The sequence below is a fragment of the Sipha flava genome, unplaced genomic scaffold, assembly GCF_003268045.1.
Source record: "Sipha flava isolate LNK unplaced genomic scaffold, YSA_version1 222_pilon_pilon, whole genome shotgun sequence".
NCBI lineage: Eukaryota > Metazoa > Arthropoda > Insecta > Hemiptera > Aphididae > Sipha > Sipha flava.
In genome coordinates this window covers 958,023-985,343 of record NW_020272853.1, presented here as the reverse complement: position 1 = coordinate 985,343, position 27,321 = coordinate 958,023, and the positions used below count along the sequence as shown (strand labels likewise).

Here is a 27,321-nt window from a genome sequence, read left to right as displayed (position 1 = left end):
ATTACGATTGGATGACGAAAGTAGTACGTGCGTCTTACGTGTGTTGTAAAACCATTGCAGTTTAAAACCTATGCAATAACATGTAGCACAGATAATCGTTTCAAATTGATTCCATACCTTATATATATATATTTATAGGTACCTAATGTACGTTGCATGTGTATTGATTATTGGTATAACAGTTTTTAGATGCGAGAAAATAATTTCTTTTTGAAGTTAATAATAATAAATATAAGTTAGCTAACATACAATTTTTAAAACCTAATATATGTATTCGTATGTATTCGTCTTAAGTTAAAAATTCACGGAAAAAAATCTGTTCACCAGAATCGTATAATGGAATCATTTTCCGAGTAAGAACAACTATATTAAGTTATTATAGTTACCTAATATTACTATTAAAAACCTCTAACCATTTAACTTCATAAATACGTATGGTTTTTACCATCGTGTTAACTCAATTTTGTAGTTCAAATATTTTATATTTTTTTTTTGAATGATCAATCTATTAATACTATTAAATAGTGTTGTATTGCAATAGAACTTATGGTGCTCATTGATATTTGTAAGGGGGAGGGGGAGGGGTTAATACAATTTGAGTTTTCATGAGTTGATCTTAACTAAATTAATTTATCAATTATGTTTTTCGTTATCTTTAATGTATTGAACTTCAAATATTCGATCCCCTAATCTTTTCCATCAACTCTGAATTGCTATAGCAGTGAAAAGTTGAAATCACGTTTGAATTAAAATGAGCTAATACCAAATTATTCAAATTTTACTGTAATTTATTGAAAATGTTGCCAAAAATCATATCATCTGAAGTGATAAAATCAAGTACTATGTATACTTTAGTCTTAAATAAAAATTATTCTATCATAAAATTTGGCTTAAACTAGTACGAAATTACTATAATAATAATTATTTATTTAATATAGGTAGTAATTTGTCTAATTTTATAAGACATATTTATATAGTTACTATAAATTATAGTTTATTACTCAGTTTTTTAATCATTAACTGTACTGTTTCTTCGTCCAATTATTATACTAAATCTTGTATAAAATTACGAAAAAATGATTCGGTTATACAGAATTGTACCCCAACAAAACATATGATACACATTGTACATTACAGATTTGATTCATAGTATTCATTGATGTGTAGTTTTATGATAACACAGTGATCGTTCAATTTGCTATGAATGTAGATAATTTTATTCTTCACCGGTCCAATAACTGAACATATTTTATGAGAAAAACCCGTAGCTTTAGAAACCTTTATATTCTTATTTATTATAATAATATATATGTATGTATATCGCATAGGGATATACACATAATAAGAAAAACCATCAAAGATGTATATAAAAGAATATCGCAGATTATTTCTGAGTGCATTAGCGTGAAATTTACAGGGATAAAAAGCGTTTATAGAATATTATTTGCCCATAAATAAAAAAATCATCATTAAAATTTTCTAAATCCACCCATTGAAAATCTATTGAATATAAATTAAAACAAAGAAAACAAAAATCCATCGTTTTATTTGTATTATTTTCATTACTGAAAAAGGAGATGAGACTTTATAAGTAAAAACTACGTTTTACAGACTTCGATAGAGATGTTTATATTTTGAGCCGGTAAAGATATTATGTATAAAAATATATATATATGACTATTTATAATGCATTGCTGAATACAATAATAATAGTAATGATAATAATTTTAAGGCACCATATATCTTACTCAATGTTTGAACAATACTGCAATATCGAATTTTTCTTAGATTTAGATTTGTGTGATTTATGTTTCTGTAAACTGCTGTTCGTAATTTCATCCCTATTGGCTATTTACTTATGTGGAGCTCAAATAAAATAAAATTAAAATCACACAACAATACACACGTATATACGTACAAAACATTGTAAAACGAACATTATAAATGCACGAAATGTTGTTGGGTTCAGGTAATAATTACTAATTTATAATTCAAAACAATTATCTAATAACGTTTCTACGTAAATAATATATTGTTACTCGTGTATAATTGGAAATTACAATTAATAATTATCATAGTAAGTGAAATTCTCTAAACTAAACTCAATTTCGGTACGCATTGAATATTTTGTTCAACATGCATTGCAAACAGATTAATTTTTAATTTACGATGGTAAATATTTTAAACGAGGAACTATATAAAAATAAGATCGATGGTGTATATTAAATGTACAGAAAAATAGACGATATTGTATTCATTTGATGTGAGTTTGAAATCATTATAAGTTTAAGGGATTTTTCTTTGGTAAATATAAGTATATAATATAATATGCGAGCGATCAACGCGCCCAACATCTTTGTGATTTATTCGTTGATTTATAGTCGGGTAATTCGCGAGTTTTCGGGTGGCAGCTTAATGACTCGCGCGGACGGGAGCGAATCGTAGGGGGACTACTGTGCCGTACATAGAGTAGCGAGTGGGGGACACAAAGAGTTTATACGTATATATAAATTGTATATGAAGGTGAAGTAAACAGAAGAACGTGGGAGGGTGGGGAAAAATGAAGAAGAAAAAAAAAACATTATTAAAAACTAATTATTCAATTGTTTCGTACGTATTTTTTGCGGTAAAAAGATTTTTTTTTCTTTCGACACAACCTAACCGATTCATTAAAAAATAAGTTGTTCCCGAAAGTTATTAATTGAAAAGCTCGTGGTGGCGGTGGCCGTTTGGTGTGCTAAAAAAAAAACTTTCGTTGGCCCAGGCCTATTATTTGGATTATTTATTACGGTCGTCGTCGTCGCGTCACGTCGGCGGTGGCGCGTTCGGTCGCACGATGGGGAGCGTGTGTGCGCGTGCATGTCCCTCCGCCGACGCCGCCGTTGCCATGGGCACACGCGGAAGTCGTCCCAGTATAGTAGTAGTCGTCCTCGTCGTCAGCGCCGCCGCCGCCGACCGAGTGTTGTTGTGCGTATACAGTAATCGCCGCCGCCGGTGCGCGTGCGACTCGCCGACGGTCAGGTGCTGCGTGTTTTCGCCACCCCCCGCGCGACAGGGCCGAATCCGACGGCGGCGGCGCGCACGCACACGCCGCGGCGGCCGCCCGCCCAACTCGACCAGCCCGCTAGGTGGCACCCCATTCGAGCGCGCTTCCAAGCACAGCACGGTACGGCAACGCTCGCGGTACCCTCGTCATCGTCGTCGTCGTCGTCCCGTCGAGCTTGTCGTCGTCGTCGCTGTAGTCATCCGCGTCCCAGTCACCGCCGCACACGAACACGCACCGTTCCACTGCCGCCGTCGCGCGCGATCCATCCGGTCTCGTCATCGCACTACGCGCACCGATCGCAAGTTTTTTTTTTTTTTTTTATATAAGATTCAATTAATAATCACCGCGCACCGCGACGCGAACGTACTCGCCGGTCGATCGTCGTGGAAATAAATCGACGGCTACCGTTCTCGGGGTTAGCCGAACCGCGTCCACGACAGTAGTATCGTATCGCTAACGCTGCGACGGTCAATATTGTTGTTGCACCGTCTCGCTGCCGCCACTGACCGTCGCCTGCAGCGTAGCACAGTTGTCGTCGCGCGCGTGTGATCAACTACCACGTAAACACGGAACCCTGTCCGTTCGGTGGGTCCCCCCTTTTCCCCGTAGCCGTTTACGCAGCTCCACCACCTCCTCCACCGCCGCATCATCCTACACATCACCATCATTACCACCACCCACACCACCAAAATCACCATCACCAACAACAACACCAACAACAACAACAACAACAACAACAACAACAACAACAACAACCGCCCACTGTGGTCTCCGTTTGCCATCAGACATCCAAAAACATGGTACGTACATTGGACTCTGATTGCGCCTCGTTTTACTTAACTGTGTGATACCGTAACGTATTACTACCGTCTTGTATTTTTAATTTTTTTTTTCGATATAAACAATGTCGTTCTGTCGTATTTTATGTTCGTTTTTACCGCCTAAAATCTACCGACCGCACAGAGATAGCAGCACGGGTCACTTCGAAAATGGATATTTTTATTTATATTTTTTATATTTTGGTCCCCGGACAATTTAATATAATTTATCGCTCCCTACACCACCGCCAACGCGCGTGCACACTGTTTCACCCGTTTCTCGGTCGTTCTGCCCTAGTCCATAGGGTCGTACCCAGAGCGTTTCGGGATATCCGATTTAAATGCGAAATGTTTTCCCATCCCGCATCCATTTCCCCCTATCCGCCCGTCGTACCCACCGCCACCACCTACACCACTTGCCAGCGTGCCACTTTCACCCCAAAAGCTACTGAATCACCGCTGCCACGATATCGTGGTTGGCGCGTAATCACGGGACCATAATACAAGATTCCTCTCACTCTTTCTCTCTCGTGCGGGTTTGCCGATTAATTATTATTATTGTTACGCCATTCGAACAATATCCGTATATTCTATACAACTAATCGTTATCCGTCTGCCATATTATTAAATTTTGTGTATGTGTGTGCATATATTTATATACACATAATTGTTGCTTGTATTATTCTGAATAATTATTGTTTTGTTATAAATCTATTTATTTTATTTTTATTTCGTGTCGTCTATTGTATAGTTCAACATCATGATCAATTCCACGAACTATTTAGTTTCACTAAAAATTTATCAATGTAATATTTAATAATATTTAAGACAAAAAAAAAAAAAAAATGTATTCGAATAAATCTATAAACCGTCGCAAAAACTATTTTATTTTTATGACGTTATTTTCGAAACTCTGCGCTACAGTTTTGAAATACTGATGGATGCGTTTTAAACGTCGTAAATGTATTTATGGTCGCATCTTTGTCCTGGGTACCTTGATATAATATTTATATGAAATCGAATTCACTCATGCAGAGAAGGATTGGCTAAAAAAAAAAAAAACTTTACTCAAGAGCTAATAAATATCACAATAAAGTTGGCGAAAATTGCATCCATCTTTTCATTTCCACTATTAAATGTTGATAATATATCTCTGCCGAAGGGATAGAGGACGGATTAAATTTTCAAAATAAACGATCGACTGCGTTATAACCCACTAGAGGTAAACACACTGCCGATTAGTACTGGCGTGATTTTCAATGCTGTCAAAACTCCATACACTTCACATAGCAATAACACACACATAGGTACATACATATATTTATAAATATATTTAATGATTTGTTCACGTTTGTGAATTTAATATGAGGTGTTCAAATGTTTCACACACTTTACGTATTTACTATTGATAATAATATTTCATCTTAAATAATTTTTATGTCGTATAAATCATTATATTTTAATTTGTATAATTTTTTATTTGATCGTAAATATTTCAGCAATATAAACTGTAAAAATATTAATGTTCATATAATTTATTCTTTCAATTTTTCTTTCTTCGACTAATTGATAAGAAAATTATAATACATTGAGAATATTTAGTTAAATATAGGTGATTAAGTCAATTATATTTCTCTTGTAATTAACTTACAATGAGATTTTAAATGTTTGAATTAAATGAGTCTAATATGGAGAGCTGTTCAAGTTCAATGTTTAGTTCATTAACTTAAAAATATTCCATTATATTTTCGTAATGGTCCATCCCAATATTTAACACTCAAATCCCATGCTCCTTAATTACTATTTATGTGTATAAGATTTCAATTCTGAATACATATTTGTTATTGTTTTTAAATTATGACTTTTATTTATAATCATGTTACGTCAGGTCATAAGTCTAAATACATAGTACACAAGTTAACAGTTTAGTATGGATACTCATGAAGTTTTTCCATAGTAGTTTATTTGTTCCAAATAGAGTTGCATACACTTGGATAACAAATATTATATTATGCGTGAAAAGAAAGAAAAGTCTTAACAATATACATATATTAAAATAACGTAGTATCATAATTGTTAGTCATTACTCGCATTATAGTGTAATGGATGGAATATGTATACTAAACACAGTTTAAAACAATTTTCAGATGGTGACTCGAACGAAAAAAATCTTTGTCGGTGGTTTGTCGGCGCCAACAACGTTAGAGGATGTCAAAAACTACTTTGAACAATTTGGACCGGTAAGTTCAGGAAATATTTTTTATATTTATCAATAAAATAGGTCAATAATTTAAATAAAAATAACGTGCTCTTCCAATGGTACTATGATGTAATAGCGTTGAGTTATTTTATGTATTATGTTAGATATATGTATGTGCAGCATTAGTTCTATATATATATATTTTACCAACTAAACATTTATTATTATATAGTCGTGTTGATATGGCGGAATAGGTATTACCACTTGATCAAACCTTTTTTGTAAATTTCGTGTACAGAGGTAAAAGGCAGCAACATAACGCGAGCGAAAAAAAATCCCAGTAGAATATTTTAAGTGTTATTTATAGAAAAAAATGCACCGCGAACAATACAGGGAAAAATAATAATAATAATAATAATAATAATAATTCCGCAAAACAAAAATAATGGATATCTGGGTTCTGTCGACCGTTGAATAATGTAACGCGTGCGTGGTGTGTTCCGAATGTGTGCTCATTTCTTACACTATCCTTTCTCTTCCACACCTCTTGCGTAATATATATACGTATACTGTATACAGTAAATTCGAGAGCACCTGGAACGCATTAGAACGGTTTTCTTCGTTGTGTTCCGCGCACTAACCGTTTTTTATTGCCGTTCGGGTTTTTGGACATGCCGCCGCCACGCGCGCCGAGAGGAAGATAATCCGCCGTGGCGGAAAGCCCTCGAGGAATTGCCCGTCGGGGTCGTAAAATAGGTTGGCCGAAAGAGTGGGAGGCTAACGGGAGGGGGGATTCTGCAGAGGCAGCGTACGAGGAGAATAATATATACCTATGTATACCTATATATTATTGATATATTATATAAATATACGCGCACGCACAAGAAACTGTTATAAATCGATTATTATGTGGCGTCAGCTGAATAAGAGTATATAGTATGAGATGGGTATAATATGTACAAGTGTGTATGTGCTCGCGTATTATATGGATGAAGCAGGGGAGTAAAAATCTTGGACAGTAATTTCTATGCACTAGGGAAATTACAAACAGAAAAAAATCATTTAAATGACTTTTTTGTTTCAATATTTTTGTAATAAATTTCTCAAAATAAAAAAAAATGCGATTCGTAATTAGATCCCAAAGTTTCTGCATGAATTCAATTTCCGATACGAATTGAAGTCAAATCGAGGACTGATATGGTGGGTAGGAAGGCAATCGCCTTTTGGTCCATTAAGATTTTCGGGCTCTTGGGCATAATATGTTATTAATAATATTATAAAAGACTGGATATAATTGCATTAAAAATATCTTAAAATTGCATTAAAAAGATGCCAAAATTGCACAAAAAATTTATCAAAATTTCAATAAAAAATACATCAAAATCATATAGTAAAATCATATCAAATATGTTCAATAATTACTAACTTAAATAATATTATGTGCATTAATTTAATATTTACAAAATATATATTTATTTTATCTTTAACTATTTTCCTATTGAGATCGGGAAATTCCCAGTATAAATATTCTCGACGGGAATATTTATTAAAATATTTTCAATTTCACTTAATTTGTTTACATTATTAAGTAATTGATTATTTGACCCATCTAAACTTAAGAGTTTTGTGGATAACTCAGATAAATATAATTTTAAAAATGCTAAAATACATTTAAATACATTTAAAAATTTACGATGTAATTATAGTTTTATGTTAAAATTATTTTAGAATTAATTATTTGAATATTTTATCAAGTAAAGTATACAAAATTGCAATATTTGGAAAAATTGCAAAATCGTTGAAAGTTGCAAAAAATTGCATCATTAAATTAAATAGGAAAACTGTAATTAATCCAATTCGTATACATATATGATCAGATTAAATTTACCTAGTATAAATAAAAAGTTGCAATATCAATTAAATTCGGTCTTGAGTTATTATATTATAATGGGTTTTTGTGTCAATATATCATACGTTTGAAATATTTTTAACAGTCATAATTAAGCTACCCATATACTATTAATTTTACTAATAATATAAATTTACTCAACAAAATAGATTAATATATACAGCTAACTATATAAGGTCCATACAAGTACCTATTATTAATAGTAATATACATATATTTTCTATTAAATTTCTAGCTACTAGCTTCCAAAGGTTTTCTTAAAAACATCCGATACCGATATTATCATTAGATCTATGAGGACTGGTATCAGTTTAATAAAAGGCCATTAGTTATGATCGCCCGGGCCTATTTTTCACCCCAGTTCACCCCGGGTAAAATGGTATATTGAAATGTTACACTGAGGTAATATTCTATAAATTCATAATATATCTATACACCTCAATGTAGTTTTTTTCAATCAATCACATTAGTGATATAAGTGTTTTTTAATTTCAATGCAGTTGGGTATTTTCGCATACAGCAGTATGTAATAGTGTTTTCTGCAGCATTAAAATGATGTTGAATTCTTCCGGTGGTTTGACTCCAGATATACGCCAAGCAAATTATTCTGAATTAACAACTTCGAAAAAATACATGTGTTCTTTTTCTCTAACAAAATTATATAGTTTTTAAAGGGTTCAAATATTATTACAAATAACATGATTTTATTATCTAATTATATATTATATCCAGTCTCTGAGGAACCGATACTCGTCGGATGACCCAATCTCAATTTGCACAATAATCGACCCTTCCAATTGCAATGTCGGGTTTTGCTAAATTCTCTGAAATCCGCCGCAATTCTCCTCCGTCAGGAACATAATTTAATTGTGTTCATACTAATGATAAACTTCATATATTCATAACTTATTGTTCTATTTGCGTGTATATGTATGTATGTATGTATATGTGAACAAGATAATGTGACCCTGAAACAACTACTACGCAATCACATAAGAACTGCTATAGTAGAGATGTAGAAGCAGGTACGGTATAAATGGAATGCTTTCATTTCACTCAATCCTGGTCGCGATTATGGCTCCAGTACAAGGGGGGGGGGGGTAGTTAATTGAAAAGTTTTCTTGCGTGGGATTGCATCTCGCGCAAGGACTATAATGATCTGTTGGGCCACATCTCAACAAGTGCAAGCGCACGCACGTTTATAATATTATATTTATAATGATTTAGGGGTTATACACACCAGTGGGACAGAGGTAAGTAGCATCGGTGACGAAGGCACTCACTCAGAACAGTTAAAAGTTTCACTTGTCATATCCGGAAATTGGTAGCGTCGGCATTGCGAAGGGCAGGTCGCCACAACGGTAGCAGGTTAAAAGTAGAAAGGACGTGTATGTATATAGGGTATTTTTGAGCATGCAGGGGTGTGGCTGGAGGTTCGGGTGTAGAAAAGTTTTCTATAGTTCCTCGGCCACGGTTGTCTCGCGTACTATTATATATTTAATATACATATTATACCTATATACACATTATACTCGTTGGCCTTATACAATATACATGACCTGTGCTGCTTCCGTCTTGGTGCAACTATATGCAAAGGTATATATACATATATATGTGTATGTAAGAGTACTACTACATTAAACTTTCAACGGGTTTTTCACTCGGAAAATATACAGCCGAAATGTGTTAGCCACCGTGCACATATCATCATATATATATTTATATTATATACGTATAATATCTATGAACGCAACACCGCGTCGACAGAGTTGAGTAAATTTGAGTATGCATGTGTGTGTGTGTATCTTGGCACCCATCGTTGCCTGCTCTGCCGCAGCCTAGAGGTTTTGCGAGGAAAACCCTTTTGAGGTCTTAGGGATTGTAGGGGTCAGACGTTTATGGTCACCCGTTTACGCTCTCTGCTCCATCCCCTACATGTTATTACTGTCATTATTATAATCGCACTGTATATATGTGTTGTATTATGCTACGTATAAATGTATACGCTTATCTATACTTACACGTTCCTATATACCTGAATACGGTTTATGTATATTAGTATATCATATTATGTATGTATTATATAATATACATATTATTATTATAAATGCGACTGTATTTGTTACCGTAAATATGTCTTACGATAATTCCCTTTGAAATCACCTCCGTCGAAATGTATATGGGTTATGTGTGTAAGCGTTTACCCAAAAAGGAGGGAAAGAAGCGGTAAAATCTAAATCGTTAATACCTGCTTTAATTATAACTCGAGCTATAAGTATTACTCGTGTCAATCGTTTATCATTAACGGATTATATAAGTCATAAAGATTGAATCATTTAAAATATTATAATACAAACCAAAACTAAAATTAAGTATTTCGTTTGATTTTGGTTTTATCATCTCATTTATAGATTTCACCTAACCTAATTAAACTATTTATTCTTTCGAATATGACTTGCCGCTTTCTATCCACATAATTATAAAAAAAAAATTAGTTTACTTAAAATAGGTTTGCTTCATTTTTTATCTTCCAATTAATAGATTAGTTTTTAAAATATCGGAAAATACATTGAAAAAAAAAATGGTAATATAATTAGTAATACGATAAATATAAAAAAAAAGTATGTAGGCAGTTGTTACAAATTATTACAACTGTCTTGAAAATGCGACAAATAATGGAATTATGACTGGCTTACATCAAAATAAAATGTAATAAACCGGTTTATTATGGGTGACAGGTGTGGTCTCGTCGGCGGTATGTTGCCGTCGCGCAGTACACCGTAGGTCTAGTGCTCGAAGGTCGTGCAGCTGCAAGGGGGGTTGGCGTCTGGTTGCGATACATCTATTGTGAAGATGATTGTGATGATAAATTCGATTATAGAAAAAAAAATATATTTTGGCCACATCCCTGGTGGGGGTCGAACCCACGACCCCTGGATCCGAAGTCCAGTACGCTTTCCACTGCGCCACAGGGATCCGATACGTGTAGTGGATAATAATTTTACAGTTAAAATTTTCAAAATTGAGTCGATAATTGTATACCTTTTATGTAATATTATGATTCTTCTTATAATTTATACCTGTTTAATTTTCGTTTCAGTGTAAAATGTCTACGATCTTATTTTATTTACTTACCTATATACAGTACATTTAAAATTAAATACATGTAAATTGTTTTTTGAATTTATCAATTTTTCCTTTTCTTAACATAAAAATTAATAAAGCAATAGACTTATTAGGTTTATAAAATTGACAAAATTTTAATATTTATTATAGATCTTATATTTAAATAGTTAGATCATCACTATTTTACATATTTATATATATATTACGGTATGAGGTCATTCTCCGTTCATATTATATTTATACTAACTTGTAAGAAATTTTGAATTATTTTATAGTTTGAATTTATTATAAACATATATTTACATATAACATATAATATACAACATATATAACATTTTAATGTTGTAGATCTAAATTATGAGCGATTCCAATTAATATCCTATACCTATCATATTTGTTATGTACAGACACAATATTTTCTATACATCTATCAATAACTCGATATTTCTTCTTTTTTTGCTGGAGGTTTCTGTTCAGCTATAAATTGATTAACTTTTACTTCAATAAAGTATTTTTTTTTTTTTTAAGTACATCTATAAGTCGCCATATGGTGAGATGAAACGCAGTTAATAAAGACGAGAGAATGTTCATGCCAACCTTTAATATTATTATTTGTATATAGGTAAAATGCTTATGTAGCATCGTATTGATTCCATAATTTTAAATAAAATAATAGAAGGCGTCGTATATTTCTCTTAAATAGTTTCCTAATCCACGTATCTTCAAAATAATCAATTAAATGGAATAATAACTCTTCATTGTCTACAAAAAATTGTCGGGACATAATTTGTCTAATTTCTCAAATTCAGCTGGTGCAGGAAAAAAAACTAAAATTAAAATTTGTTGATAAATTTAATTAAAATAATGCTCTTTAATAATGAATAAAACAATGAACAAGTATATACGTGAAAAAAAATAAAATGAACATACACTAACGACTGCACAACCGTCATCAGGTTATTATCACTGTCGCCGTCTAAATAGTAGATAATATTACAGATAATCCATAATGTGGATTGGCTATTAGTTTATTGATCTATTATTTAGGTTTTGCACCGACAACAACAAATATACAATAATATGTTTAGTTGTAAAAATATTGAAGCCTATTTAATTTAGTGTAATGGATCTGGAATTATCAATATGTTATTAAAAACATAGAAAATATTGTGTCTTCATATAATGATCATTTTGTAGATAAGTACTTAATTGAAATCGTTTAAAATTTATAACTATAAAATGTAAATGTGTTATGATAATTTTTATATTTTTTAAATTTTAGTCGGCAATTTTGAAGATTACACGCCACCACCCCATGATTTTTTTCTTTTTGAGATCGTCCCTGACAACACATTTTAAGGTATTGTGAAGCATTAATATGCAATACTAAACCAGAGACTCAATTAATTCAATTTAATTTTAATTTCAAGCCTTCTCTAGCAAAAAAATCATTCCAATCCTATACCTGGAAACCCACCTAAAATATTGAAAAGGAAATGGCGTCGCGACCTACTTCTTGATTAATCATAAAAAAAATAAACCAAAAATTGAAGTGTCATCAGTGGACGGCTTCTCCACCCAATTTTCCAAGTTTTTGTAAATCTTAACCCTACGTATGCTTATTATACTAAATTGTATATATTGTATGGAATAATAAAAAAAGTTCAAGCCTGTCAAAGATAAAAATTAAAATTAAATTATTTAAAAGTCAAACTATATAAAATAATTTTCTAAATAGGTATCTCATATGGAATTCGTTTATTCACGAGACTGTGATAACCGAATTTTTATTAAGTGGTAATATATTTCATTGACTATATCATAACATTTGTAAATATGTCCATTCACATTTGAATTATAATACATTTATAATATTAAATGATTACACCTAATAAATTTTAATGATTAATTTTGATACTGATTTATATTGACTTCATTTAAATGTGCCTCAATTTTATTTGGCACTAAATACACTAGTAATCGACAATTACACATTTTTCTCCACTATATGCTGCGTTCAGAGCGTAGTTCAACTGCCAAATATTAGCGATATTCATGTACGACCTAGGATTTTATTACAGTTAAAAGGTCGACTGTCGATCCAAATTTATATATATATTATTACAATATCGCGATGTCTATGCACGCCATTAATATATTAACATACGCATCCACACACACCACCCGCACATCCGTCACGTCCGTTCGAAATTATCGTTACGTGAAGAACGTGAATACATTATATTATCATGTCGAGCGTTTTACTGTCGTGTCATAACATTATTTTCCAACATCTCATTATTGCCGACCCCATGTAGTAGATAAGTGTTAAAGTGTAATATAATAAATCAACACGAATGTAACGCCAGCGCGCCGGTGGTGGCGGCTACCTGTGTTATTATTGTGCCGGAGAATAGAATTCTCTCGTAAACGACTTTCGAGAAGAATGTTTAAGAGATTCACAAAACAGCATACCCACCCATCTACCCTTCTATAGCGTGGGCGGCAGCAGTAGTGTTATATATAAATATATATATATATACAGATCATTGGGTGCACGCGCGTGTGGTGGTGTGTGTTCTTTGTATTTATAGTATTACTCGTTACGAGTGTGCGAAAAATACTTCCATGCATTCGGGGTAGACCATAAATCATAAACCGTGTATATATATATATATATATAAATATATATGTTATAACCTTGTGCTTCTAGTACGCCTACAGAATTGCGGAGAAGGGTGAGTCATAGTGACTGTACTAATAATATCCCAAGGATAATCGTGCCGCAAACAACTCGAGAATTTTGAGGATATTTTTGTGGTATAGAACGCGTACGTGTATGTACTCATATACGAATGCTCGTACAAAACACATTTATATTACATGTGTGATAATATAGATTTTTTCTCCAATTTCTAAAGTCCCGCAGATTCACAATTTCGACCGACACGTTTCCGAATATTTTTCAGATAAATGAATCCGAGTATTAGACACATTTTTTTCCGTTTAACACTAAACATAAATGTCATACATTTTCTGAAAAAATATATATCATACTACTACTACTACTACTACTACTACAGCTATTACTAATCTACTAAATAGTCGACAACAGTAAATAACAATTAAAAACATACAAACTATGTGTTTGAAATAAACTTCGAAATGTAGAATTGATAATATTAATTTATATACGTATATTCTGCAAGAAAGTAGGAAAGTAGTAGAATGTTAGTGAAGTTAAAATTATTGTTTCTCGCTTGTATCGTAAACAATTTTAACACGAGTCGTATTGTAAATTGTAGATCTTTGAATAGTACATTAAAAAACAACCGAGTTCGAACAATGTACATTATTTTGCTGACACAAGATGATGTATAATTGACCATTTTCATGTTGTTATCCAATTATTATTTTCCCCACTGCAGTATTAAAAATACACTATTTTTCTCTTTCGAACGGTAATTTTCATTAACGTTTATAAAAACTAAATTTTATGGGGTTATTTTATGTTTCTAAAATATTAAACCGACATTGAGTGTGCTACAATTACAACCTAAATCACCATAAAATGAGTGTTTTATAAATACATACTTGTATGATGCGTTGGAAAGTGTTCTATGGTTCAACCGCGGATAACGGTGCGTTGACCTTCACCCAACACACGAGTACAGTTGCTGTCGGTGTCCGGATTCGCAAAAAAATATTACGTATCATTGTACATTTTTTTTTTGTTTTGTTTTTTTTGTTTTATCCATTCCGAATATTATCGCAATACTTTATCGCTCGGTTCTGCCTGTACCCCGCGTTTAGTCCGCAGAATACGCGCGTTCTTATTACCATCGGTGGCGCGCGGGCATCATCGATTTCTCGGTGACGTGGCGCGTGCGGGGCGACGGTTATTTTTCACCGCGTGGTAACCAACACTTTTAAAGTTTTTACTGGAACGAGGCGATAACCGGACACACGCAGGTGAGTTATGGCGTTCGGCCGTTACAACGTGTAAGGTTACAAATAGTTGCCGCAGGGCCCACTTGCTGTTCCGGACGAGGGATCACGCACACGAGCGCAAAAACACGATTTCCTACGTCGTATACACGTATGTATTATACATATTTTTTTTGTACATGTTTATAACGAAATCCCGTTGCCGTTATCTTGTACTCACGGCCGACCCCGCGAGAGCCGCACTGAAACCCTCTATATCTATACAAATGAGCTAACGCAGAAAACCGGAAACGAATACATTTCACCCGTTCAATCCGTGTATGCAAATTGCATTTATATATCATTACATTACGTACTGCGGTAGAAATCTTTTATAATAACGAAATTCAAGAGACCATACACATAAAATTGGATCGTAATACGCAACCAACATTTGAAAATAATTTCAACAAGAAAAACTGTACGCAGAAATGTATACTATATGTTTGACTTATATAATTGCTATTACAAGGACTGTAAAAAAAAAATAAATAAATAAAGATAAATTAGTTATTATTCATCTATTGTAAAATCGTTCAGTGAGTCTTAATAAATCGTGCGAGTCATCTGTAGGCTTACGTTTTTTTTTTTTTTTTGTCACCAAAGGATAATACAAATACTCTTTTCGATTTTGTCAAAATAAATATCACCATAAACGATATTAGTAGTATTATATTATTGTATTAAAACCGGAACCATTGCATCGATTCTACATACAAATCATAACATCCTGAACACACTACTACAACCGATTTTATTATTAACGATGTCTACTGAACACTCAGCAAAATATTATAATAAACTGATCTGTAGAAGACACGAATAACTATAAGTATATATATATATATATATAAATGTGTGTATTATTGTGGCGACGAAGAGAGTTGTAAATCGGCTCACTCAAAACTTCACGCCGCAATTATTATACAGTAAACACTGCACGCTTGTGATGCGTACACTATATAATTATTTATTATATTAAACTGTAATACACCTAAACCACATTCAGTACGTGTTTAAGATCTATTTTCCATAACTTCTTTTCCCTAGACGCTTGTACGCGCGTACATGAAATATATGCGCACCATACAGTTTGTACGACGATAATTATCCGCCAGGGATTGCGTTCACATGTAAAAATATTAATATGTAAAATGAATCTTGCGATTTCTATCGCGTACTTATTCTTTTTAACCACTATTTTGTGTTTGACGACTACACAACCGGTGTAATCACTAATTACTATTGTCAGATAACCGAATTTATGGTTACTCGGAGGGATTATTGTTTTTAATTTTTTTTTTTTTTTTTAATTGTAACAACAAAAAATTATCACACAAAAATTAACTGGTTCAATACCACGATTCTGAGGGTCAACTAACCAATTTTAATATATATCATACATTGTCATATAGGAAATATATTTTTTCTATTTTTTTTATTTTATTTGATGTAGAATTTAAATTTATAACCGTATGACGTAGCCAAGCGTTCTAAAGTCGAATAGAATTATTATTTAATACAACATTTAAAACCTTCATTGAACTCATTTCTATTGTTTGAAAATAAATATTGTATTGAAAAAAATTTAATTCTCTCTTCATTACATTTTCATGGGTTTCTACCTTCCGTTTTTGAATTATTTAAATTGTTATGATAAAATATTCTAACTGGAAACAAATGTTTTTCTAGGCGTTATTGTGTGTCTCTATTTGTTCAGAGATTAATGTTCATATAAATATTAATACTTAATTCACAATTAATAAAAGGAAATTAATTTTAGAATATTGAAGTCGATGATACTTTTCATCATATTTTTGCATTAAAAAAAAAAATATTACATCAGTTTGAGTCGGAATTAAAGTTGTTCATCGACTTCACATTGAAATTGTATCTCCGTATGCTTGTTGTTATTGAACTTGATGTCTTGATGTCAAAAAATAATCGGAAATTACGTGTTTGTTTACACGGAATATAAACTTACTTTAATTATTAACTCTAGGTTTATCGATAATACTGCGATGCGTTTGATATTACATCGTAATGTGTTCTAACATATTATTGGTATACAGATAATAAAACAAAATATAATTCCATAACATGAAAAACATAATCATACTATACTATTATACTATATACTAGGTATAGTAACTATACTATTATTACGTTATCATCAAACGGTTTTGTTTTTTTTTTTTTGTTCTCTGGTGTTTCTCGTTTGTTATATATTTTATTGTGCGTTTCTGACGAAGAGGTCAAAATATTTGGTATTTTCCAATTATTCCCGGTTTCGAATATTCAATGTTAAACTTAATTTCCCAGAGTTCCATAAACTACCAACCCTCCCCACATAAAACTTTCCCCGTTCTTGCGCGCCCGTGTTTATTACACATTACATGTTATTACCCCTGCGAGCCTTACGATATAATTTCCGTAGTGTCGCGCGTAACCGACGGGCCCGCAAGGACTTAGGCCGTTCCGGCCCGAAACTTCTCATCTAAATAGTAATTCTCGCACATTTTGCCGGAAGTCGTGATCGTTCTGAGGTAAATGACAATTTCGTAATACCTAACCCGACAAAAGTGAAACGACTTATGATTTTTCGGTACGTTGAAGTGACATAGTTATTCGCACTAATAGTAAACTAGTGTTATTTGGTTTTCTTTAACGTTATCGGCAATCAATGTAGAATAAATAATAACATTAAAACTGGATAAAGTGTTACAATTATATATCATATATATATTATATCATCGTTTATGATTAGGGTTTGGAAGTTGATAAACTTAAAAACATTAAAAAAGTACCTAAAAATATGCGCAAATATGACAAAAAACGATCTAAAAAAATTATAAATATTTGTTTTAAATTTATAAAAATGCATTTTTAAATATTTTTTCTATTTTACCATAATGTACAATATAAATTTAATAAAACTTACAAATTACTCAAAATATAACATAAAAATAACAACAAATGTCCTTAAAATATGAAATAAAATAATTACAAATATTTGTTTAATAAATTTATCAAAGCTTACAAATTACTCAAAAATCAAAATCATTGCATTGTACAGTTATATCGTTTTTGATGTTGTCAAAAGTAAATGAATGGCGATTATCTGTTTATAAATATTTATATTTTAAGAAACTTGTCTCCACGTCCACTGAAGTGATTATAGGACGCAGACGAGTATTAACTAATCATTACAAAACGAAAACGACGAGAAAAAATGGACAAATCTTGAGTTATCGGCATAATGGTCGACAAAAAATGATATTGTGAACTAGTGTCAAATCATTAAAAATGACTAAAAATGTAGGAAAAAGACCTAAAAATGTCAACAAAGTAAAAAGTAATAATCACCAAAAAAATACAAAATAATGCTAAACAAAAATTAGTTATTCGGATGCACTTGCTAATAAAACACATTTATGGTCAGGAGAGCGTCGCCTAAAAATTTAAAAAAAAAAAAAAAATGCAAAAAGCATCAATTTTCGAGTTCTATTTATGACATTAATTGAAAAACGTTATTGCTACAGTTTGGAGACAAAAAAAAACTTCAACGATGGATCTTTTGTGAATAGAATAGAATATCGATGTTGTTTTTAAATCGTTTGCACTTAACAACATGCACTTATAACAACACGTTCTGTGAGAGTTACATAATTTAATGCATATATAGTGATGTTCCTTTTATGCATTTTATTTTTATTTGAAAAATGAAATATGACCTCGTGAGATACAACAGGGACTCTCCAAAGACGGACATCGATTGTTCAATGGTCAGAGGGAATAAAAACTGTTAATAAAATTTTGTTTCTTTAAAAGCTTTTTCTAATATATCGAATCCCGGGTATAGTAGTGGATTGAAAAATACAAAATGTTATTTTTAGCTTTATCAAGTCATCAAATATCATCAAAGAATCAACTTTAGTATAAGAGCATATAGAAATAACATTTGTTGAAATAATAATAATAATAATAATTTTTGTACCTCTATTGTGTTTATCGCGTATTTCTCTCGTAACAATTATTATTATTATTACGATCTTTTGAATTTTTTCTATTAAAAAAAGAATGAATTATTTATAATAGACAATATTTTGTTTTCTACTTAAAATACAAAATTATTGTTTAAATCGAATATATTCTAGTGTTGAACGAATTTTTATGTATGTCCACAAGGACGTATTTATATTTTTTATACATAAAGTAGTTACCGATGTTATTATTTTGTGTTATGAACCAATTCATATATTTGCAATTGTTAATTGTATAATTTACATTTATAAATGAACTTCATAAATATTTTTATAAAAATGTACGTTTGTACGGTACATAATATAAGGAATGGTTGAAATATGTTACATTTGCTGCATAGTTTATTCATACGAGTAATAAACGTATCCATGGTGTGTGAATATTTTGTCGACTTTCGCGTAATCAACAGGAAAACCCAAACATGGATGTACTTCTGAGTGCTTATTTATTTTCATTTATCATTATTATTATTTTCTTCAGAGTTGTTACTTTAAGGATTATTAAATTCATTTAGACAACAACAATTCGCTGAAATTTATTCGATTGTATTGTTTATGGCAATGTAGAATATAAAACATTCGGAGGAAGTGTATTTTATGCAAACGAGCACTTTTTTGTTTTGTTTTATATTTACGCAAGGTTTCCCACTACTCCTCTTCTAAGAGAGAACTGTTGTTTTAGGTCTTTATCCGCATTTGTTTTCATAGGTGACACCTAAAGCTTTTCCCATCGTTTTTATTTAAATGCTTTAACCTTATCCGTTCGGTCAATGCGTTTACTTACATATAGGTAGTCCTGTTAATTGTATGTACCATACAGTGGTCTGTAGAATACTGTTTCAATTTCATAGGTTTTCAGTATAATCGTTTACTCAAGAGTAGTATTTCCTTGATGTTAAAAAATATTCATATAATTAACAGATTCGATGATAAAAATTATATAACTGAAGTTGATAGTATTTATCGTTGATTCCATCCAAATTGGGAATGAATATGGGATTTTAAGTTTAAAATTAAACTATTAATAGTTATAATTGAAAATAATTGAATTACTGTTAACAACTTTCCTTATCGAATTCTACCATTCATCAAGTGATATAAGTATCTTCGGACGGAGTAGTTAAGTTTTCTTAGTTTCATTTGTATAAACTCACTTTGTTTTGGTGACATAATAACAGGATTAAAAATAATTAATTTATCCAATAGTTTTAATTAAGTAAAGATATTACATCTGTGATTTATAGAATCTATTTATATTATTACTGAAAGATTTTTCTTAATCTATCATAATTGAAATAAAATGTATTTCGTTAGAAAGTTATAAATTTAGAAATATTAAATTATTGAACTGTTTAATAGTTATTTAAGTAAAACTAGGTAATAATTTTGAAATTTACGATAGTTTTTACGAATGATTATATATGTATCTAACAATATGGATAATTCAGGTATTTTGCAAAATGCCAATGAATTATGCAAATTGCCGACCCATTTTAGAAAATGTAAAAAAAACATATGATTTTCAATATTATTTTACATATAACCTAGGTATTTTATAAAATACCTAGGCATTAATACAAATTGCCAATTTTTTTTCAGGTAAAATACAAAACATTTAATTATATGTTATATTACATTAAGATTCTTATAGTTATAATTCATTATTAGTCATATTACAGACAAAATTTAATTTTTATGTATTATTATATTATTACTAATATATAAATATTTTACTTAATCTACTATTTACTTATTATAATATGTTGTATAAAAGTGACATTTTGAAGTGCAAAAATAAAATTATTTTTAAGGCCAATACACTTTTTATTTTGACACTTGGTCTTACAAACACATTTTAAAAACCCTTGGCCAATTCTTGTGGATTCAATTTTTATCAAATTATTATACTGTTCATAAGATAAAAAACTAGTATATGTGGTCAAATTTTTTAAAAAAAAAATTGTAGTTTTTTTATAAATATTTGACTTCATATAAATCGTATGCATGGTTGCAATAACAAAACGAGACACGAAAATGACGAAAAAAATTACGATATTTTAATAAAATTATTAGTACGTTCGATATTGTATATCAGAATTATTATTATAGTAATAAAGGAACATTGATCTTTATTGCGTTAAATCGTGAACGCACATTTATGATAAACAATAGGTAAAATCGTTAGTAATAGGTTAGTCCAATTTTGTTTGTTTTCTTCATATTGCCTATTCCACAATGGCATTATACATAATACCTAGGCAAAGCTCGTATTATGTATATTGCCGAGTGATTTTTGATATTTTACAAAATACCGGATTATCCATATTGCCGTTAACATATATAAACATAATATGTCTAAGATATATTAAGAAATAAAAGATTTATAATAAAATATATAGGTTTAGATATTATATTTTCAATGTACATGAAAAAAAAGTTTTTGAATCGAAAGTAAAATAATAATATCACAATAACTTTTTAAGTATTCTCACGTATTCTAAAATTTTAAGTAAAATATTACGTAAATATTATTGTTTTAAAAGTTTCTATTCTCAGATAGATTGGAGTTGATGTTGAACGATGACGGTGAAATTTAACTCGTGACATTTTCGGTTTACGGCTTAAAGGCTTACGTTGGTGATTTTGAGATTAGAACTAAACTAAAAGTTTATGATTATTTAGCTGTGCTGAAATAAAAAAAAATTATAAAAATAAATTCTTTAGACCGATACTAAGGGATAGATTTATCATGCGTAATGGTTGTTACCTATAAAATCTGTATTTAGATCCGTTTTTAAGTGTACTGTTTTTTTAACTATTCTTACGGTAATGTGAATAGATTGACGTAAACGCCATTATATTCTTCTGTCGTCTGAAAATTTTTGTCTCCGTTGTCGTATGTTCAGTGAAATAAAGTTGTGCAATGTTGAAGTTATGGTTTGAACGCGAAGGGTGATGTAGTGAAGATAATAGGGGTTAAGAGTGGTGGTGGCTACGGCATAGATAGACAGAAGATAAGACAGGGAACGAGGTCGAAGGGGTTAGACGGAGATAAAAGAATAAACCGCTTTCACTCGGTCTGACACTAATGAGGAAGGCAAAACTTTGTCGGCAGCGTCTGTCACGGAATTGTGTGGGTGAATGGTAAAGTAGAAGCATGGTCGGGCGAGTGGCAGTTGTGTATGACGATGGGAGAGAAGGTACTTGGGGTACCATCATCATCCGAGACGCGTCGCCGTTGTCGTTGTCAAGTCGGCCGAGTGCATCGTCAGCAGGAAAAGCAGCAGCAGCGGCAATATACTCGTACCTACTAGTAGTAGTAGTGGTAGTGGTTGTATTAGTACAGAGTTTTAGTGGTACTAGTGTACTACCAGTCTCTATCCACAATAATAACATTGCATTTTAGGCTTTTTTCTTTTTCAATCCCTATTTCTCTTGTTCAACCGTTTCATCTTTATTATTAGATCCCACCGCCGTTACTCGTCTATCTACGTGCAACGTCTAATTTACTCGACTGTACACAACGTGAAACCCCTCGGAAGGTTTCAATTTTTATTTTTATTTACTTTTTTTTTATATTTTTCAACTATTTTTTTTTCTAAACTCTTTACAACAATATATGCTCTCATGTGTTTTTTTATTTAAAAGCATGGGTGTAATTCAAAATCCGCTATTTTGTCACGAAATTATTATTATTTTTTATACTTTTTAAATTTAAAAGAAGAATATAATCCATCTATCTTTACACTACATTGATTGCAGAAGATTTTATATATAATTGTCAATTGATAATATTACATTTTACCTCTAATATACGTAAATATACGTCATTATTCGATTATATCCATTTAACAATAACGTATAATTAGTATTATTAACGATTTATAAAATGTTATGATTTTGTGACATCACAAACATCTTTGAATTCATATTATTGATAATTCTAAGAAACTATGATTTGTTCAATGCATACGTGACCAATTATTCTGAAATAAACCGCATTAATATCCAAATTCTATTAAAATAAGAAAAAATAATGCAAATCGTAAACAAATGGTAATACCCAAAATATAATATTTACATCAGTCTTATCATGGTCGAATGTCTGGTGACTACGAAATAGGGCAATATATTATTTTGGTCATGTCAGAAGTGTGATTAATTAAAACCGAAATGCCGGGAGTCGAAAATAAGCATAGATTAGCATAGTAATGACGAGGTTTTAATCCCATATAGCTCCGTCCATCCCTAAAGGGCATCCCCCGACAATGATCTCGGTGCGAAAGGCAAAAGGACATAACACCCTCTCTTTACTTTAACATTATGACGTGTTGGTGGTTAAATCTTCCGTCCAAAAGATAAGTGATTATGAAAGGAAAACGCATTCATATATATATATATATGTATGATAGTATAATATAGTACAATTTAGGTATTGGTAGTTGGCTGTGATCGTTACTGTATTCTACGACCCTACCACGCTATCCCTTAAGTCTAGAAATGGATGTGCTGGTGAAAGAATGGTATACGGGTGTACGGGAATATGAGGGGTCTGATGGCGATTGAATTTAGTCTGCTAATTTTCATTAGTATAACGATAAAGAAGAAATAGGCACAAAGATGATTTATTCACGTATTAGGGTTAGATCAGCGAATTTACTGCAGAAAATAATAATTACACCTTATAGTTTTTCAAAGTTAAGAAATCGATAGAAATGATTCAATTATATATTAGGACCTGAAAAATATTTTGTTACGATATTGTACGATGCATATTAAATATACTGTAAATAAATACTAATAAAAATGTGATCATTCAAAACTAGAAGAAATTATGTAGATTTATATATCCCATTCAAGTGCACATTTATATGAGCGGTCATAAAACAATTTTGCTCCTTTTTAAAAAAATTAAATGTTCTTTTAAAGAAGAGAGAGAAAGAAATAGAGAATATATGGTGTAGTTTTATTAAGAACTCAAGTTTTCAAGTTAAAAATTTCATTTTAGAATAAATTACTTAAAAATGACACGGGTGAAGAACACGAAGCACCAGTAACAGTAGCAACAGCTACTGGACCATAATGCGTGTCGTGAAATATGATTTTTTTTTTTTAGAGAATAATGGAGAAACAGGGAATAAAAACTTTCCGTGTGTAAAAACCGTGTAAACCCTGGAATCGAAAATTGCTGGCGGAGAAAAATGAGTGGATTGAAATCAGTTACAGTCCGAGTAATGTATTCCATCGTTGTCTGAAGAGAGTTTTGCTGAGAAATGTGACGGACAGGAACATAATTAATGATGCCCGGATGATGGTAGTGATGGTAATAATAGTTACTATTGGGTCGGAGGATGAAGCAGAAGGGTTTTAGTTGGTCGCACGGAACTTGTCAGTTGCAGAAGTGGTACGAAACACAAAACCTTGTCCAGCTCAAATGCCACGTTTGTGAAAAGACCCGTAATGGTAACGTTTAATAAGAATTGAAAATAAAAAACGTAATATGAAAATACCCCGAGTACTAATATAAATTCATTAAATACACAAATATATATATATATATATATATCATTGTTGGTTGGTCTGGGATTTATTTTTTAGTCAAAGAGCTTAAGCGGAATCCATGCCAGTGCAAAAAAAAAAATTATTTAATAATATAAAATTTAAGGGTTACAACACCAACAAGGTTTCTTCGCTCTCACAACATGGATATGTGTTGTTATTTTAGAATTCAGGTCACCTACCTTTGTATAGTATAGAGTATATATATGGTTTTATAAAATTGTTATGTGCCCTTATTGAATATACGAAAACAACATTCTATATATATACATACATAGATATACAGGATGATTCACCAAGCGTAAGACACTCATTATCTCAAAAACTATTCATGTTTTCCAATTCTTTTTTTTTTTTTCAAAATTTTAGATCTACACTGTTCTTTAATTATATAATTGTTTAATATTTTTCACCTTTATATTTATTAGGTAAACCACCATCAACATTTGTTTTTCAAACGGCAACCCATACTAAAAATATCATTTTAATATATATAATCTTCCAAATTGTATGTAATAGTAGATTTTAATATGACATATTCAACATCCAATTTGGAATCATAATATATTATGTGTATGAATCATACACATAATCGGAGCATTCCAGTTGGGTACCGGATTTTTATAGGTACTACATTAGTTGGATCCTGAATTATTTTAGGTATACACTAGTTCCTGAATATTTTTTGGTAAGTACTACAATGTACTAACATTTTCCTTCCCATTTTATAAAATTAGAACTATCTATGATCTATTTAGACCACAGGTATGGTTAAAAATGTTTTTTATAGTTTCTTTTCCATTAATATATAAATTATTAGAATTGTTTTGGTAAAAATATAAAAAATATTAAAATTGTATTATTATTATTGTATAATATTTTTATTACACTATACTAACTTTTCAATCCTATGATATAAAAATATTTTGTAAATTATAAAATTTAAAAAAAAAATGGTCCTATGGTCTAAATAGATTATAGATAATAATATATAATAATAAATTATAGATAATTATAAATAGATTATAGTTCTAAGCCTGTTAAAATGGGAAGGAAAATGTTAGTACATTGTAGTACTTACCAAAAAATATTCAGGAACTAATGTATACCTAAAATAATTCAGGATCCAACTAGTGTAGTACCTTTAAAAATCCGGGACCCAACTAGTGTAGTGCCTAAAATAATTCGTGACCCAACTAGTGTGGTACCTAAAATTATTCGGGTCCCAACTAGTGTGGTAATTTTAAATTTGGGACATAATTCGGATGCAGCCGGGTTAACCCACACAATATATTACATTGTAAATTCACTTTTTTTTTATGAATTAAAAAGTGGAAATGAAATCATTTGTCTAAGTATGTTTGTAGTAGGTAAATATAGACAATTTTAGACTATCTATATGCCAAATAATATAATATTTTTCTTGATCATTGATGATCGATTTTTCATTGAGTGATTCGTGTAATTAATAAATATTATTCCTCGTTCATGATTTTTTTCAAACTAGGAATATTTTGAACTGTACGGGTAAATATTTGGGTGTATGAAATATAAGACCGGAAAAATATGGATTGATTTGAATGAGATGGGAATGTTTAAAGATGGCATACAATTATGGTATGTGGGAGTTTTTGGCAGAAAAGTCCACAAAATTTTATTTTCAGTCGTATAGACACGTTTGATTATCAGTGATTTATATATTCTTATTGTTATTTATTTTTTTTTTTTTTTGACAAGGGTATCACTTTGGGAAAACATCCGAATGTACGGTTCAAGAATAACTATCGGTTACAGGAAAAACGCGAAAAAACAATAATAACAATAATAAATAAATATACCTGTTAAAAATAACTATATAGACTCCCTTGTTAGTAAATGGACATGCAAAAGCTGTTGACATTAAATAAACAAATTTGTACAAAAACCTGGCTTAATATGAAATTTGTCTCTTATTAATTCTTATACCTTTAATATTATTATTTATTTTATTTATCCAAATAACCGTATTTATTTGTATAATAAAACCATAGATATTTTTTATCTAGTGTAACTTTCAAAAACTTAAAACTTTAGAAAAACCCTTTGACATATCAATCCGTAAAACTTTGCTGGAGGGGCACCTAATGATTCTGAAATTCATAGAAATACAAGCCTTAACTTTTAAATAAAACAAAAAATTCATATAATCTGATTCAACTAATATTTTTATTTTTTATTTTAGTATCTTGCCGAAACTAAACTTAAAGAGTTTCCTGAACTGTGCAAAATAATTTATATTTAAAATGATATATAATATATATATTTAATTTATCTCATGAAATTATATTTTTCAATTCCATTTATTAATATGGTTTAAAAATGATATTATAAATATTTTTTTTGGAAAATAACCTTTTAAAATGTATGATGCATTTCGCAATCAATTATTAAAAAAATAAGTTTAATAAAAACTTAAGCTCGTTATGAAAATATACAGTTCTGGATCATAATAAAATATCAATTATTATAAATATGGTTTGATTGTAAACAATTAAAACATGAGTATAAGTTTTGGTTAATTATTTATAGGGCTCGGATTTTAAATCAAATGCTTCTTTTTATATATTTAAGGTAAAAATCTAAATTTTATACAT

The 27,321-nt window shown here is 30.8% G+C and overlaps 1 protein-coding gene and 1 non-coding gene across 8 annotated transcripts in view; one reads left to right on the top strand and one right to left on the bottom strand.

The window, feature by feature from the left end:
- LOC112683261 (RNA-binding protein Musashi homolog Rbp6) overlaps positions 1 to 27,321 on the top strand; it is a 433,196-nt gene that overhangs the window by 324,606 nt on the left and 81,269 nt on the right. For 6 of the 7 annotated variants that reach the window (XM_025554187.1, XM_025554184.1, XM_025554190.1 and 3 more), the window contains one exon: positions 6,012 to 6,104. In XM_025554187.1, the coding sequence (XP_025409972.1) occupies positions 6,012 to 6,104 (93 nt within the window). Of the gene's footprint in view, positions 1 to 3,125; positions 3,847 to 6,011; positions 6,105 to 27,321 lie in introns of those variants that run through there. The other variant, XM_025554191.1, reaches the window with a different exon arrangement.
- Trnar-ucg lies at positions 10,877 to 10,949 on the bottom strand. Its single transcript has one exon. It is a non-coding gene; the product is annotated as a tRNA-Arg (tRNA).